This window comes from Pituophis catenifer, unplaced genomic scaffold (genome assembly GCF_029215685.1).
Source record: "Pituophis catenifer annectens isolate HBS135680 unplaced genomic scaffold, rPitCat1.0.hap2 SCAF_1, whole genome shotgun sequence".
NCBI lineage: Eukaryota > Metazoa > Chordata > Lepidosauria > Squamata > Colubridae > Pituophis > Pituophis catenifer.
The window spans coordinates 69,192,574-69,210,175 of record NW_027256881.1 but is presented as its reverse complement, the minus strand read 5'-3'; the positions used below and the strand labels follow the sequence as shown (position 1 = coordinate 69,210,175).

Below are 17,602 nucleotides of genomic sequence, written 5' to 3'. Positions count from 1 at the left end.
TAAAGGTCATTTCAGTAAAATGCCTAGTAAAAATGTATAATGGATTATTATAACTAAAAGATGAGATACTCATAAACCCTTTGATGTTTGTATTTTGAAAAGTATTTATTCAAAATAAAAATCACATTTATCACAAGTTGCATAAAATGATACAGCTTTTTCAAAAAGTTAATAGAAAAATACTTTAAAGTACATTTTTGACAATAGAGGACTATTGCTGTGCCTTCAGATAAAGCTTTAAATGAAATAAGGGGGAAATTACCCAGCATAGCCAATCTCTAGATGGGTCAAATTTTTAATATTTTTATTCCTTTAAATCTTACTATAAAAATACACTTTCACGTTCACATTGTTAATTTGAAATACAAGTGCATAAGGTTAATGGTAATCTGGACAAATTAGCACATAGAGATTTGGGGGCCTCATACCATGCAGTAGAGGAAAAGGCTTCACTCATAGTGTTAAGGTACAAAAGAGCTAATGCCATAAATAGTATTTTGAAGGTCACTTAGGTCAGTCAGTGTGTTGTAGATATAAAGTAGACAGTATAATTTGGTAAACTTTTGCTTAGGAGGAATACAGTTTTAATGTCAAATTAAATTATTCTAATTGGTTCCTGGGAACTGCAGGAGCTCAACTCCCACAAATCTATTTCAGTATCAACTTTTGCTAGAATTTCAGTTGCTGTGGCATCAAGTATTATCTATCTAGAGTTAAACAATTCTCTCTTTAATGTAGATTCTATGACTATCCAGAAGGTCAAAGGATTGCTGTATCGTCTACTTAAAATTCCAGGCTCAGAACTGAAACTATCATATGAAAGTTCTAAAGTAAGCTCAAATTCAGTAATGCAACAGTACATGAATTGAGACATTCCAGAATAATACAGCTCATTACCCTGGTAAAATCAATACATTGCACTCTATAATGTTGGATGATTGATTTCTTTATAAGAAAAGCAGTACTCTTGTTTTGAAATCAATTAGCTTCCTTTCCTTTATATTCCATCTTAGTCTTTTAAGGTATACTAGATTAAAATGTGCAAATCTAATATCTATCTGAATCATTTTCTTTAAATCCTAGATGAAAGGCAAAGAATTTGAATTGGACAATGACCTAAAGCCCTTGCAATTCTACTCTATTGAAAATGAAGATTGCATTCTAGTACGATGGTAAAAGCTGCTTTTGATACATTTTAAGATAACTTGCACACTGCTTACAAACTTTAGGCTGATTTTTAATTGTATTGTGGGGAAAGCTTTTATAAAAATGTATCACTGTTTGGTAGAGCTTTTGTATTCTTGTTTTTTAAAAAAAAAAAAAAAGAAAAGAAAAAAAAGAAATATCATGCCTGTAAGAGAAAAATGAAAGCTTTTGCCAGCTTCAAATAAAAAGTAATTCATTTGTGCTACACTAGTAACTTACGGAAATCAGTGGGACTCTTAACAAACCTTCCACTCACTACTATACAAATAACATATTTGAGAGAATTAAAAGCTGAGGTATTTCTTTACCAACCCATCCCAATAGCCACAGAATACCAGAAAGCATAAAAATCACTCAACAGGGGGGACGGGGATGGGGACCCTAGTATTTAATATGCATGTTGGCTGAAAGTACACAGAGGATAAATATATTACTACAGCATCTAACTTCCTTCTTTACAGAAGTTACATGATAATATATCAGTATTCCCAGCAAGAGGCACTGTTTCCCTCATATTTGAAATACAGACTGAAATTAAAACTTCAGTCTGATCCCCAATTCATTAGAAGCCAACACATGTGTGCAGTCTGCCTCGGTTAAGGGTCTTCTCTAGCAAGGCATATGGGCAGAGAAGTGCAAGTTTAATATGTAATATGTACAGTATTGTATCTGCCTTTCTCAGTTTATCCTCAGTCCCTTGCTCTTGTATACACTAAATGCATGAAAAGTCAATTTATCTACTTCTGTAATATATTAATAAAAGAATTCACATTCATATTTGGCTTCGTAAAAGAGTATGTTCAAAAATGAAATGTATCCATTTATTAAAAAGGGGATATGTGTGCAAATATAGCCCTAAGGGCCATTTCACACTAGACAAATTATCTACACGAAAATACTTCTTTAAAGAATGTGTGAAGCTTGTCTGTAATTTACCGCCATATTGAAATGAACATACACTGTATGTAACCAGTGAAGTAGAAGCATAAATTGGCTAGCGACATATTCTTACATTTGTCACCAGTAACAGACTACATAGGAGACTGATGGAACATCTGTTTTGAGGCTGTCCCTTCCTTTCCTCTCTAAAGTTTTCCTTAGAGTGTTTGCCACCCTTCATTTTTCTCCACATTTGCAGGGGTCTCCACAGCGTTCCTTTATTCTCCAAAGCTCTGCAAGCTCCTGAGCAGAATACTGAGGAGAGGACAGCATACCACTCTCACAAGTCTTCTCACACAACCAGAGATCGTCCTATTTTAAAATAAAGCAATATACCATTAATGTTGCTACACTAATACAGGCATAGCTTCAAAACCAGTTTTAGGGGACTTGGTTTAGATACATGTTCCCTTGGGATATGTAATTTATAGACATTAAGAAAATAACAGGTAGGCAAAAATCCAAATTTATATACATTGCTCTTTCCTAATTTAGGCAAGTACTGACAAGTTGAGCAAACAATTCAAAGAAAGGAAAGAAGGGAAGGGCAGAGGCAATATTTTATTTAAAATTGATTTTTGTGTTGTCCTTCCATAAACTTAAAAAACATATGAATTCCTTAGGATGTGGGTATTATGTTAAAGAATAAATCTAGTTTTATTAGATTATATGATGTTGCCTGAATAAATATAAACTTCTTGAGATACAAGTCCTAATTTGGGTAGTATACCTGAATTTTATGTATGTACTGTATTATCATTCAAGAGCTTCAGGCAATAATTTGCTTAGGCTGAAAGAAACTGACTGGCCTAAAGCCACCTAGGGAGCTTTCAAGTTGAAATAGCTGAATATCATAGAGTGGAAGGTCTACCTAATCAATATACATCTTTAAATCCCTTTCTGAAACCAATATATATTACTTTATAGCTTTATTGTCAAATTGAAATTTATTAAATTTATTTAATAAATCAAATAATCTGGAACATGCTTTTTCTTGACAAATTAACAATTTCTGCTAATCACTGCACTGTTTTCAATTAACGTCATTATATTTCTGCAATCTTTTGATGCATAAATTTATACTGTTCCTCAATTGGAGATAACATCTGTAAATTACTTTATCCATTCTCCAAGATTTCTCAAAGATAATACTTAAAAGTTTTGCCACACATCAACTAGTCTCTTCAATATTCTAGGAATATATATTCTTGTTGGAAAAGACCAGGTCAATTAATGAATACTGATATAAAAATTAAGTAGTTTGGAGTATGCCTTCATTGAGCAACTGTTACACTGATTCTACTAATAATCATTTAAATGTGGAATTATGGACATTGGAAAACTTGGTTCATTTGGTACAAACTTGGTACAGTTTTCCATATTAAGAACAATACTGGGTGTTAAATACTGTTCTTCTCTTTGGTATTTTCATGGAATACCTTTTCTTTTAGCATGCAGGAAGCTGGATCTAGTTCACAGTTAAGACATTGAATTATAACAATTTCTCTCATCTGCATTCTTAATATAAATTTAGCAAACAGAATTTGCCCACATATTGTTAAGAGTATTTCCAACATGGAATATAACTAAATGGACTATTATAAAACATTTGACAGACAAATCTACGCTTATTTGCAACAGCAAATTAACAGAGGTAAGGAAGAAACCAAGTAATTTAATTGTTTAATGGTCTTTAATCATTTTATAATATGAACTTATTTGTATGTTTCTTTCTATATTTTTTAATTGCCTTAAAAAAGCAAAGGAATTAGGCAGATTTCTTTCTTTTGTTTCTTCATTACTGTATTACAAATTGTTGAATCCACTCACATTTCAAAGCAATTTGCCATGAGAGGGGAGGGAAAAACAACTGGTTTGGAAAGAGCTGAATTCTGCCTTAAATCTATATTTTTATTTGATTAATCACTGGGAGTCACTTCTAGGTAGTAAGACAAAATTATCTGAAGTATTTATCAATGCCTAGTTGATAAAACTTACACATTTTATAAGCATAGGTCAGTAGCTCTGAAAATTCACTTCTTGGGGCTTTTATGATTCCTCCTCATCCTTGAATATATATTTCAGAAGTCCACAAAATTGATTTCAGGATAATTTTTAAATCTTGGAGTGCACTAGGGGCCTGTAAAAGTTACTGCTATTATTCATACAGAATTATTCAGAAATTTCATCTGACAGTAACACATACCTGGTATCTTTTTGGCCCAATGGCTGCCATCCAAATACCCATGCTCACATCTTCACCCTAAGTGTATAAATTAAGTCAGAACCAAAACAAGGAGTGTAGTAAATAACCAAATTCAGAATACTGAAACTTGCTGTAGAAGGCGCATGCCTCACAAAATAAAGTTTGCCTTGTCTTAAACACTTATGTTGGCAATGTTTGTTTAGGTTACAGATGCCTCACAACTCTATACCAAAACAAGCATAATGAAGAACTTGAGCACTTTCATAAAGACATGGGCTTCCACAAGTCATAGCAGGTTTCCAATTTAACTCTGGTTTTTTGTTTTGGCAACAAAATGGAACTGGTTTGCCATTGTCACCTTCTGGGTTTTTTCAATTCTCCAGCCCTTCCTATCATCTCATATCTGTATTAATCAGGCCTGATCTTGCATAGCTTTTTGCAAGGGGGTAAGTCAAGATTGTCTATTGCAATATTTCTCAACCTCAGCAACTTTCACGAAGGGAGGACTTCAACTTCCAGAATCTCTCCAGCCATCCTGCTGCCTGGGGTAATTCTGGAAGTTGAAGTCCAAACATCCAAAAGTTAGTGAGGTTGATAAAACACTGGTCTAATGCAGTATGAAAATTCTGTCCAATCAGAATTCTATGTATAGCAATCATTCATCTATCTACCAATGTGCAAATGTTTCCATTACGTATAGTTTATAAAAGAGAGAAAGTACAGGTAATCCTCGAGTTATGACAGTTCACTTAGTGACTGCTCGAAGTGATGCGATAACCCCAAGTATTTATGACACAGTCCCAAAATTACACATGTTGCAGCACCATGGCAGTTGTTCACCCATACAACAGAAGCATTGCAACATTCACCCTATTCCCCCTGACTCCTCACAACTGCTTCCCCCTCCCACGCTGGACAAGAGTGAAAGGTTCTGGGGGCTGTGATCTTGCGTGCCTTCAGGCACCCATTCTCTGCAAAAGCAGATGAGTGCCTGAAGTCGCATGAGATCACGACCCCCAGAACCTTTCACTGTTGGCACAAAAAGCATTTGCAAGCTGACTGGACGCAGGAAGGGAAATCGTCCTGTTCTCCTCTCCCTTAGAGACAAAGAAACTGCGACAGAAAGGAGAGAGATCTTTGCAAGGCGAGTCCAGTGCAACAGGATGGGAGGGGGGAAGCATAAGGTATCTCAGTGGGTGGGGGAGGCCTTGGGTAGCCTGTCCCATCACTAGCCCCCCATGGCCTTCCCCACCCTGAGATACCTCATGCAGTTAATGACCCTCGCATTTGATTAGCAAATGAATGGGCAAAAGCAGGGAGTGATCACGTTCAGGTAACGTGATTCACTCCTACAAATCATCGACTTACAAATGTAATTGGCAGGCTCCATTACATTTGCAACTTGAGAATTACCTGTATATGAATTTGCACAAATAATCTTGAAGGACTATTTATTTTTAGTATCAGTTTTTTATTAGTGATCCAATTTCTTCAAAAGGTAGAATCCCACTTTGCTCTAATCATGCCCTCCCCTCCTATCAAAAGACTTACCTGATATATTTTGAGTCTTTCAGAATTGCTTGCTAGCCATTCTACAACATCTTTGGAAATAACATAACCAGACCCACAAGCAAAGGCTGGGTATGCAGGACTTGGGTACTCTAATTCTTGCCACTTCCCAGTCCGATCAACTGCCCAATTTAATCTGAAACTTAAGCCAAAACGTTGTAATTTTGATACAAAAATTAATAAATACTTCTCTAACTTATCTGAGCAATTGAGGAAGCTTTCCTAAGCTCTCTCTCTCTAGCACTGTCTAACAGACATTTTAATTTTCTTGTCCATTTCCTTAGAAGTAACGTGCTTATTCCCCAGCTTGTCTTTTGGTCTCTTATTATAGGGTGGATAAGTAGATCCCTTTAATAATTCATCAAGCGGCTTAAAGTAACAGAAGAACCCAAACTCATTTCATGGCTTTGAGAGGTTTATATGCATACTTCTTGCTATCTTAAGGACTTGACTCTACAGATGGACACGCAGAACCAATGAAAATAACTCAATTTTGGTCAATGAAGCAAGACATTTTGAAACAAGTTTCTTAGATCCGTTTTAATCATTGTTTGATGTCTTCTCAATAGTGTTTTACAGAAAAGAACATTAACAAAAAACCAGTTTTTAAAATGTTTTTTTCTATTAAAAAGATCTTTTCTTCTTTCTTTTAACAGTCAACTCACGTTAACTGCAACACATCTATTTTGATTACTATGAAATTATGTACACTAATTGTATAAATAACACAATATATTAGAAAACAATACTCACTTTCCCCACCAGATATTTGGTCTGCCCAGATTTTTAAGCTTTATTCTGTTAAATATTGCCTCTAAATCTATGTAGCAGTCATCATCTGTCTTCAGCAGGACATCAAAACTTGCAGCTTCTACAGTCCTATATCAAAATCATCAGGGTTATCATCATCTGGAAAAGTATTTGTCAATATGCACCTTTATCTGTCATGAATGGCAAGTACTCTAATCAAGTTTTAATTAAACCATAATAGCAAATAAAACAATAATCTTATTCTAAGAATATATTAAACGGTGACCCAGCACATCGTAGAATATCTCATTCTTACCCTTGAAGGCTACATTAAATAAAGGTGCAAAGAAAAGGAATCTGATTTACAACATTTTTGCCAGAAAATGGCATTGACTAGTTTCCAGCAAAAAAAAGCACCCCATAGTGAACAATGGGTTCATTTAATAGCAGTTGTCTTTGTTGAACAACTGCTGTGTTTGCTTTATGACCATCGCATTTGCTTAATGACAACTGCAAAAAAGGTGATAAATCAGTCACGGTCATGTGATGACCCATTGAACCATCACAACCTACAATCAAACTTGCAGGCTCAATTATGCTCCTAAGTCAAGGACTATCTGTATTCAGTGTCCTCGTGTTAATTTTATAACAGAAATCAACAAGCAAAACCCATATGATATCACCATCTCACATTCCAGCTTACCATCGATAGAAATTCAGTAATTTGGCTGGAACGTTTCTGTAAGTATCAATAACATCAACAAAAACTATATCGTCGTAAATGTTGCTTTCTTCCTTCAGTAAGACATCCTCCTTTTCTAGTTTGTTCATATGGTTTAGGAATCTTTCAGAGCGACTCTGCAGGGTTTGTAAAAGTATCTCACCTTCTGAAATAGAAGCAAGAAAAGGCTATCTCACATTACAATCTTCTACTGTCCTTACACTGAAGGGTTTTTAATATGCTTACTTTGAGCTACATCCGATGTTACATATATCCTTGTGCAATGAGGTTTCTTATTCTTCTCCCAAACCCAACCAAATGTGGTGCAACAGACTCCCTCAACCCTCCATATCTTATTTGAAATCTGCAAACAGAAAAGGAATTCCTTTCGCTATCAGACTTTGATCAACAAATGCATTCAATAAAAGACAAAACTGCAACTATAGTCAATTTATTATTTCAATAAATTTGTGCAGTCTTCTAAAGTAAAAAGCCAGTGAAGAATTAAGCAGCAATAAAATATTAGGCACACTGAAAAATGATTGGGCAAAATACCGAACCACACAAATTGATTTCCATGAGTGCAAAATGCCTTTTCCTATCACTTCTCCCTCTGACTTCCTGAGATAACAATTAACTAGTGGAATGATTTGCTTTCAGAGGTTGTGAGTACTCCTCTTTATAAGAAGAGATTGGACCACCATTTGTCTGAAATGGTATAAGGTTTCCTGCTTGAGTAGCGGGTTGGAATAGAAGACCTCCAAGGTTCCTTCCAACTCTTACTCTGTTATTCTGAATACATGGTCAAAATCTCCAGCTAGTAATCAAACAATCCCAAGTACATGTTGAGAGAAAGTGGCTACAGCAGAGGTGGAATTGTCTCTTCCTCATGCCTCGGATGGAAGTCCTTATGTCAGAAGCAAGACTATTTCTTTACATTCATACCATTTTGCATAATAGTTAAGAAAAAAACTGCAAGATAAGAAAACTCAAGTTCACGCATATTCGACTGAAGATGTATTAAAAACAACTTCCTTCACAAAGTGAACCACAACCCACAGAATATTCTTCCCCTTCAGTGGTGCAAAATGGTAGAAAGACAAAACTTCTACACAAGAGTCAGAGTTTGGACACTTCATATCACAATAGCTCTATATTTTTCACCATCCACATTTTAAGCAGTCAGACAAGTGCAACAATTCTCAGTGAGACAGGATGGTCAAAGACTGAGGTAGCTGATCAGAAAAAGCACATCCACTAAGCCACCTGGACTTGAGGTGCATTTCATCTACTTGCTTATCATTAACAGAAGGAAGCATCAGCATTTTTTGCTGCTTACCTTGAATAGTATAAATAAAGCCACCTGCGATCCCCTCCACACCCTGTGTAAATTCATGTGGTAGTGATCCTTCTCCCGCCTATTGTGGATAATTTAAAAAGATAATTAAAACTTATACCACAATATACTGCACTTATTCTATTTAGCCCAATTAATATGATATAAATATAAATTTGATTGCGCTGTCAGAATTCATTTTTAAAAATAATTTCTTCCCCCCAGAGAGGAGGTGACCCCCACTCTTCCAGTTTTCCAGAATATCTTTAAGACCTGGCTTTGCCAATTAGCATGGGTATCTAAAAGTATGAGGTAACCCTGGGGATGGCTAGTGCCCATCTGAGGACAACTTCCTAGCTTTTGAATTTTAACCTTGTTAAATTTTACTTGTAAATTTTAACTTGTTTTTAATCCAGTTTCTAAGCTATGCTTTTATCCATGTACTTATATGGCTTTATTATGGTGGTATAAACCACTTAGATGAGGTACATAGTATAGAAATTTAATAAATCGATAAGCACATTTCTTAGTGCTCTGATCATTTATAATTCACGGTTTCTGCCACTAGTATTCCCAAAATTCCTAAAACTTTTAACGGGAGAGGGACATAGGCCACAAGCCAAGGAAATGTCAGGAAAATTCTATTCTGCAAACAAAACTTGTCAGCTCCCGAGATCCAACATTTTCTCTCTAAAAATGTATGTACCTGCAAACATGTGCATATGTAGGTATACAATGTCACAAAAGATGCATTCTATGATCCTGAAAGCATCATCAAGTAATATGTCAGACACATAAGGTATCGTTAAATACTTACATAATGTGTTCATTATAGATTAGCATTATGTGATTTTTACTCCAGCATTAAGACATCCAGAAGTTTTGTCTTATTTTCAATGCTGCTGAAGCAATTTGCTGGAGCAAACAGCAATAATATTGCAATAATGTACAAATTTTATTGTTTATTTTAAATGTTTTGTAACACCTGACATATTTGTAGGGCTTTTAAGCAAACATAGTTTTCTGTTTTGTTCAGAGTCTATGATTCCAACAGCATTTGTAGGGTCCCTGGTTTCCTTATCCCTTTTCCTTAAAATTAGCAGCTGGTGTCCCAATCCCTGAAACTGGTTGTTTCCATGTTCCACGAGGCTAAAATATTCATGTGGACACAATGGTAGAAAGTGGAAGAAGAGAAAAGTTAGAATGTAACACCAGTTCATCAGTAGTATGTTGAAAATAGCTACTGTCACCAGACAGAAGAGATTATATGGGACAAGATGCAGGACTCAAAAGTACTGAAGTACATGGTACCTTAAGATCATCCTGGAAACTATAAAGTCAATTGTACCTGTAACAAACCTAAATGGTTAATATTTGATTAACAGCCCTTAATAATGGAAAATAATATAAATGAAGACACTTCCTTTGAGGCAACTCCTTGGGGTGGTAAATAAGTTTTGCCAGAACACTGTTTTGTTTGCAAGGTCATCTTAGTTCATTGCAGTTCACTTAAAACAGATGCATAGAGAGAACTGCCACTCCCCTGATGTGAAATAATACGCCATAAATTGCATGAGGAAATAAGCAATGTATATAAAATACCCTGTGCACAAAGCACGCCCATGCAGAAATAATTATTTTCAAGTGCTCCATGTTTGAATCAAAACATGTATGTTTCAGATGTTTTTGTCTGTATGCTGGATTCTTTTTTTTTTTTCTTGAGACAGACCAAAACATAATTGTTTCAGACAGCAGTGGTGAAAGATAATAGAAGAAAAATCTCAAGGCCGCAGGGTTTTCTTGGTGGTAGCATATATACTGACATTGACAACAGAGGAAGGCGCTGGGAAGCTCAGGAAGCAAGTCGGCCAACGGAATATTTCTCATTGGGACATCAGGGGCAGAAATTTGGGGGGGAGGTAGGCCAGCTGGTGGAATGTGCCATGTTCGGAATCTGTCCTTTCCTGCTGTGACCACTGCAGTAAGGGGCAAGTGCGCCGTAAATGCACTGATGGCAGCAGCTGAAAAGGGGCAAGGAAGGAAGGTTCTGGGAAGATGGCAGGCTAGCAGTCTGGTGGAATATGTTGAGATGGGGGAGGAAGGAGGAATGTATTGGGAAGATAGGGGATGGCCCACAAGCTGCATGGAATGGATGATGCATAATAGGCTCGGCTTCTCAACCTCATAAAATCATACTGAACCAGTCTGGTTTTTGTTTCAGCCAAAATCTGGGACAACTAAAACACTCCCGCTTTTGTTTCAGTTACACTGTGTCCGAGCCCAAATGGTTTGGCAGATTTTCTAGATTACATTGGCTAGTGTCAGAGTTAGAACAAAAGATGTTTTCTATTTTGTACATAGCCTTCGTGGAATTCAAACTTGCAAAGTCTAAACAAAGTTAACTCTGGGTAAAAGAATGATTTTGGATACATAGTTTATATCTATGATTTGTAAAGTACAACTCAAGAGGATCACTGCCTTCTGGTATACAGTGAATTAGAACTGCAATCTAACTGAAGATATTTTAGGTCATAACTCATGGGTCAACCCAATTATGTTTGTAATTGAGTAAGCATGAATAAGAGCGTTCCAAGTACTCCTGCAAACAAAAAGTTGAGGGGGGTGTAATCCACTTTTTTGGATGACATCCAACACTCCAGTAAAGGAGAAACAGCACATGCAGCTGTTTCTCACAGAAGTCATACATGGAGTTTTGAATGGTTACTTTGGTCTCAAATTAGCTGTAGTTATGTAGGGCATCTACATTTGAAAAATAATTTCTTTGTTATTAGTCTCTGCCTTGGGAATGCTTGCAGTCTTTCAAGCATCATGTTCTGGGTTTATGGGAGAAGTCCAATCCCAATAATGGCATTCACTGAATATTTTTATGTACATTTTAGAAATAAAGAATAAAAGGGAATGCATAAAGTGGTGGATAAATGTGGCAAAAACAAGGAAGCCTTGCAAGTTCAAAAGATTGGAGAAGCCAGAAAATAGGGTTGCTGAAACTAGATCCAGCTAGGTTTCTGTTCATTTACTGTATCTCGTGCCTTTAATTTCTTTGGTTTATTATTTCTTATACCTTTTCTATAGTTGGCATACATTGCTTTCTACAAAAGACAACAGCATAATAGTGTATACTATGTATTTTAACAACCTAAAATCCCTACATTCCCCTATTCTACTACATACATATTTATAGAGAACATCTATGTGGTTGCTAGGAGTCCAAAACAACTTGCTAGCACATTATCAATCAATTAAATGCATATTTTATATACCAGTATACTGAAATGCACTCTTGCACTTTTATAATGCACTGAAGATGTTACCTAGTTGGGTAATGAAACATCTGCAAGAAAATAACCAAGCTGAGAGCACCAAGAATTCAAAAATGTTACTTTTTTAATGAACATTAACATTCAAAGTGAATAGTAACATATAAAGGAATTATGGTATTTTATTACTATTTTACACTTCATCAAGTTCTAATTTTCTTAAAACCGTTTTGGTCTAATTGTTCAAAAATAATTCCTGGCTAAAGTATGTCTTGTCCTTCTTAAATTAAGAAAATTTACGTGATTAGTGGCTTTAAATAAAGTACTTGGAGAAAAGCTACAAGTGTTGGCAACATTAGCATTTAATTTCTGGATATATATGTCAACTGTGAATAATCATAACTAACACTGAAAGAGGAATACACATAAAACAATATGGACAGAAGGGAAAATAAAATATTTAAAAATCTGAAACATTTACAAATTTGTTCAATCGAAGAAAAGTTATTTGTTCGTTTAAAAGAAATGGGAATAAAAAGACAGACCGTAATAATTCTGAAGACACCACCGCCATCATTCACCATCACTTTATGAAGATTTCTAGAAACAAGACCTTGCAGATCCTGGCTTTCCCATACAATGGTGCCTTCAAAACTCTGTCAAAACAGCCATCATATACTATTAACGGTGTATCAATATGTGAACACACAAGATAAATGTATTTCAAAAATCTTTTTAAATGCTTTGAAGACAGAATAAATCTAAAGCATTATAATTTAACTTTGATACAGACACAGATATAGACTTGAGCTGTGCAAAGCATTCAAAAGAAATACTTTGCAATGGGTGGGCAGAGTGTGCCAAGCACCTGTCTTCAAAGCACTGAAGAATCCACATGTTTTGGAAGGCTTCCGCAGTTGCTTTCCTGACTGTATGTATGTAGCCCAGCTGCTTCACTAGCAACCCCCAAAGAAAGTCTTCAAAGCAACTGAGCAAGAATTCCAAACAATATGGCTTCTACAGTGCTTTGCCCAGATTAAGACTCTTTGCAAAGCACCTGTTCTGAATGCTTTCAATAGCCCAAAATATATGCCTAACTAAGATGGCAGCTGCACATTATATTTTGTAATGAAAAATCAGTGATAAGACAAAGCTTATCATTTGTCCATCATGGTGAATAATTCTTAAATAGAATCCTTAAAAAAAAAAAGTACTACCAACTAGTAAAAGCACCAGAGTTCTTTTACATGTCTGTCAAAGATACAGACCACTGATCTCTGTGGTTCCTGAAATATTGCAATCTTCAAAAATCAACAAAGAAATCTAGTCACTTTTAGTATGAAAAGGTGACAAATGTTTTGTAAGTACAGTACAAGGCAAAGGATGTAGGCACTTTGATATGTCAGCAAGTGCCTAAGACATTTTAAAATTACAGTTAACTAACCAGGATATGGTAGCCTGATTCATTTAATGCTATGCTTGCGTGATCAGCCCATTAGCAATTAGAGTAATTCCTACTGGAAATGCTAAAATTTCCTTTTGACAAAGCATACATAGAATTTTATCTACACTGGTAAATTTTCATCTAAAAACAGGATATCCTTAATCTTGTAAAGTATAGCTATTTTTTATATAGGCACAAGTTGGTAACCTCATCTATTAGTGCAGAAAAACTATATTGCTATTTTTCTTTATAATAGTTTCAATTTACATTATTCTATATGATACTATTCTATGAATTCTAGGCAGATTACTATAATACATAGTCACTATAAATCCATAAACATATTGGTCCATTCATTAACTAAATGCTGACAACTGTATATGAGATTTTCCTCTAAAAAGACTGTGTAGAAAATCAGAGGTTTTTTCCTAAATGACAGAAGGGAATGAACTATTATAACCTCAAGAGCAAGCTAGTCCACAAAGAAGACTATCCTCCAGGCCCTAACTTCTAATCTCCAGTGAGAATGGAAACCAGAGCATTCTCCTTGGCTTGCATATATTGGGCAAAAAAATTCTACCTGGAGTAGACAGTCACAAAGGTAACAAGGACCCAAATCATAAAAGGTTTTGTAAGTAATAACTAATACTTTGAATTAAATTTGGAAGCCAATTAACAACATAGCTCCTATAAAATCAGTGTCATTCTGATGTATCAGATCAACCAGCTGATGGGAAGGGAGTTGCATTCTCCCCAATCTTGGCGTTGAAGCTGATGCCAAATGCAAAACCACTCCATCTTCACTCAATCAGATATTAGTAATGTATGTTATGTCTATTCTCTCCTCCATCACTAAGGGGCAAGATCTAACCAGTCAGAGATCTGTAAGTGTTAAGCCAAATTGAGGCCATGGCTTCTAGAAATCCAGTATCTTAAGGCCCCAGAAAGAAACTTGAAAAGAACTCGGTAAAGAACTTTGTAAGCTGAGAAGCTCATGGCTTCTGCTATGTTCTTGCTTGGTAATGTGTTCCCAAGGCTTTTTTTTTTAAAAGAGACACAGTATTCCATTATAAAGTACAGTAGCAAAAAGAAAAAAAAAGAGAAACAAACCATCTATCATGTTCCCAAGTGCATGGCACACTAGTCTCATTCATAATATATGCATTCATGGCATGGTTACTTGTACCATGGCTTATACAATTAACTTGATTTTTCCAGGTATTCGCATAACACTGAAAATGCAGCGAGCCAAATTGATTCCATTGTTGCTAAGATTTAAGGCAATTAATGCACATTAAAGAGGAACAGCTGACAGAAATGACCCCAAACTAATTTATAGCTAGATTTAGTTAGATAACTCTCTTTCATTTCATAATAGATACCTCTCTTCTGATCTGCAGCTTGATCAACAAAATAAAATGCTGAGCATTTTCACAGGGGCAACTGCTACTAATTTATGTTTTAACTAGAAGCAGGGAGACTGACACCTTCACATTAATAAATGAATTACATCATAGGCTTTTGCAGAGTTGAACATATTCCACAAGATTCATATATCAATTGTAGATACATTACTAGGAAATAGGTACTAAATAGAAAATGCAGAAAGATAATGCAGTAAGCATTAATGATAACAATGTATGACAGTCATAGTTAGAGCCCGAATATATTCAGAATAGTATTCAGACCCTCAGAATAGCAGTAACATTTTACAATAATCAATGTATCAGTATTAGAAATGCTGACTCAGATCTAGGTTCCAATGAATTAAGTGGATGTACTTTCAGATAAATATGCAGAAAAAGTGCAGCTTTATTTGACTACTATCCAACTAGGATAGTAGTCAAATACTACTGGATAGATAGGTACTATCCAACTAGGCCTGTCTTCTGATAACTGAAAGAACAAATGCCCTTCATTTTGACATGTCTTTAGAAACATATACTTTAAAAGATGGTTCTCACACTAATAATGCAGCTAGCATCTATGGTGTAAATTAGAGTTCCCCAACCTTTCCAGCTTTGTCGACTGACGGGGGTGAGGGTGGTGAAGGAGAGGAGATGTTTCCATACGAGCGGCACACATGCATGTGCAAATGCACATATGTATGCACATCCTCGCCCGCCACTTCTGGTTCCAAATGGCTCAAGGCTAGGTAGTGGGCCAGGGCCCAGAGTTGGGGACCCCTGATGTAAACAACACCAAGGGGCAAACTACTTTAGTTTATCAAAAAGTGCAGGAGAAATAAAGCCAGAATCTTAAGACTATGAACTGTCTGTATATACCATATTTTCGGAGTATAAGACGCACGGGAGTATAAAACACACTTTAATTTTTGGGGAGGAAAATAAGAAAAAAGCTGGTTGGCGGGTGGATCAGCCTCCCAGAATATCCCCAATCAGCTGTTCCCAGAGGTGAATTTTAGCAACAGGTTGGTTGGTTGTGAACTCTGGGCCTTGCTTTTTTTTTTTTTTTTTGCTTTTTTTTCTGCCTCTGAAACTTCTGAAACTTTCAGAAAAAACTTTTTTTTTGGCCTCTGAAAGCCTCCAAAACAGAGCTTCAGAAAAAAAGCCTCTAAAGCTCTGTTTCTGAGGCTTTTTTTCTGAAGCTTTGTTTGGAGGCTTTTTTTCTGAAGCTTTGTTTCTGATGCTTTTTTCAGCCTCTGAAACCTCCATTTGAGAAGCTGGGCAGGCTACATTCGGAGTATAAGATGCACCCAGATTTTCACCCTCTTTTTTGGGGGGGAAAGGTGCATCTCATACTCTGAAAAATACGGTAATTGAATTCAACCTTTTTAAAATGTGAAGATAATTACTTCTTCTCTGATTCTGTATTTAGGGAGATCTGCCAGTCTTTCACTGACTTTCCAATGATACCTCTGACTATGTATATCCATCCTGCCTGCCCAGCCGCCTACTTCCTCTTTTTCTTTCTTCCACCTGGCTAAGGATATTTTCTCTAGTCCACCTTATACTCGCATCAAAATCGTAAAGCATATGAGTTTCTTCTTAATCATCATTTTAAATTAATCAGCCTTATTTTTTGCAGTTCATGACTCTTGCAGTTCAATGGACTCTTTAAGTCCATTAATTCAAAAACATTTATCTTCTTTCTTTCACCTGAGTCCATATTTCTTCACACTCAGTTCTCACATTAGTTTCTAGTTCATTGTAAAGAATCTTGAAAAGACTAATCCAGTGTTCTGGCATACCATTATCTCATTGCTCATTTTGGCATAACTGATACAATCTAAGGCCTTGTTATAGTCAATAAAGCAAAGTTAAACCATCTTATCAAAGGACCAACTTATGTATATACTTCAAAAAGGCATACTTCAATAATATGACTTTTAAAAATGTCCAGCAGCACAATATCTGTTCTTGTTCCATTTATAAACACATTAAAGCCCAAAGAGTCACAAACAAATCAATATGTCTTTAAACTACTCTCTTATGGGATCTATTTCTATAGTTATTTCTTTTGGCAGTAATATACTTAATCAATCTGAAGTTTCCAAACACTGAAGCTTATTAATCTTTCTTTCAGTGACACCTTTAAAAGCATGAAAAAAATCAGCAGATGGACAAACCTCACCTTTATTTTCAACAAACTATTGTTGAAATAGCTATCCATATTATATACTATTATCATATTATCCAGGAACTAACAGGTTCAAAGGGATAAATCAATATCTAATCCAATACAAATAATATTAATAATATAAAGTCAATATTTTAGAACATTTTTAGAAAATCCATATTTTGATTCAGGAAATGGTTCTAATTTATATAATGGAATGGGCCAGTTTTTAGAGGCAGGTGAACCTAGGAGATATGGGCGGGGGGGAGAATGTCAGGGATGCTGATGAGAACTCTAGTATGTCTCTTCTTAAGAAGGCCCAGACAATTATTGTATCGACCAGTCTTCAACCTCCACTTTTGTAAGAAATTTATTGAAAAGGTGTTGGGGTTTCAACTACACAAAACTATAGAAAAGATTATCTGGACTCTTTTCAATCAGAGTTTAGATCCAGGCAGGGGGTGGAACCAATCACTCTTGTCAATTAATATTGATGAGACTTAGACAGATAATGCAACGTTCCTCATCCTGCTGGTTTTCTCAGTAGCTTTTATTATTGTCAACCATGATATCC

General features: G+C 35.7%; 2 protein-coding genes across 3 annotated transcripts in view; one reads left to right on the top strand and one right to left on the bottom strand.

Annotated features, from left to right (window-relative positions):
- The window catches only part of TBCE (tubulin folding cofactor E), a 30,020-nt gene extending 28,844 nt beyond the window's left edge, over window positions 1–1,176 (top strand). The window contains exons 16-17 of the mRNA XM_070932546.1: window positions 739–830; window positions 1,084–1,176. Of these exons, the coding sequence (XP_070788647.1) occupies window positions 739–830; window positions 1,084–1,176 (185 nt within the window). The remainder of the gene's footprint in view (window positions 1–738; window positions 831–1,083) is intronic.
- B3GALNT2 (beta-1,3-N-acetylgalactosaminyltransferase 2) overlaps window positions 85–17,602 on the bottom strand; it is a 30,981-nt gene continuing 13,463 nt past the window's right edge. The window contains exons 6-12 of one of the 2 annotated variants that reach the window (XM_070932547.1): window positions 12,551–12,661; window positions 8,731–8,809; window positions 7,374–7,557; window positions 6,674–6,799; window positions 5,903–6,062; window positions 4,352–4,408; window positions 85–2,457 (exon numbers count right to left, since the gene is read on the bottom strand). In XM_070932547.1, coding sequence (XP_070788648.1) covers window positions 2,323–2,457; window positions 4,352–4,408; window positions 5,903–6,062; window positions 6,674–6,799; window positions 7,374–7,557; window positions 8,731–8,809; window positions 12,551–12,661 — 852 coding nt within the window. In that variant the 3' untranslated portion in view covers window positions 85–2,322. The remainder of the gene's footprint in view (window positions 2,458–4,351; window positions 4,409–5,902; window positions 6,063–6,673; window positions 6,800–7,373; window positions 7,558–8,730; window positions 8,810–12,550; window positions 12,662–17,602) is intronic. The other variant, XM_070932549.1, reaches the window with a different exon arrangement.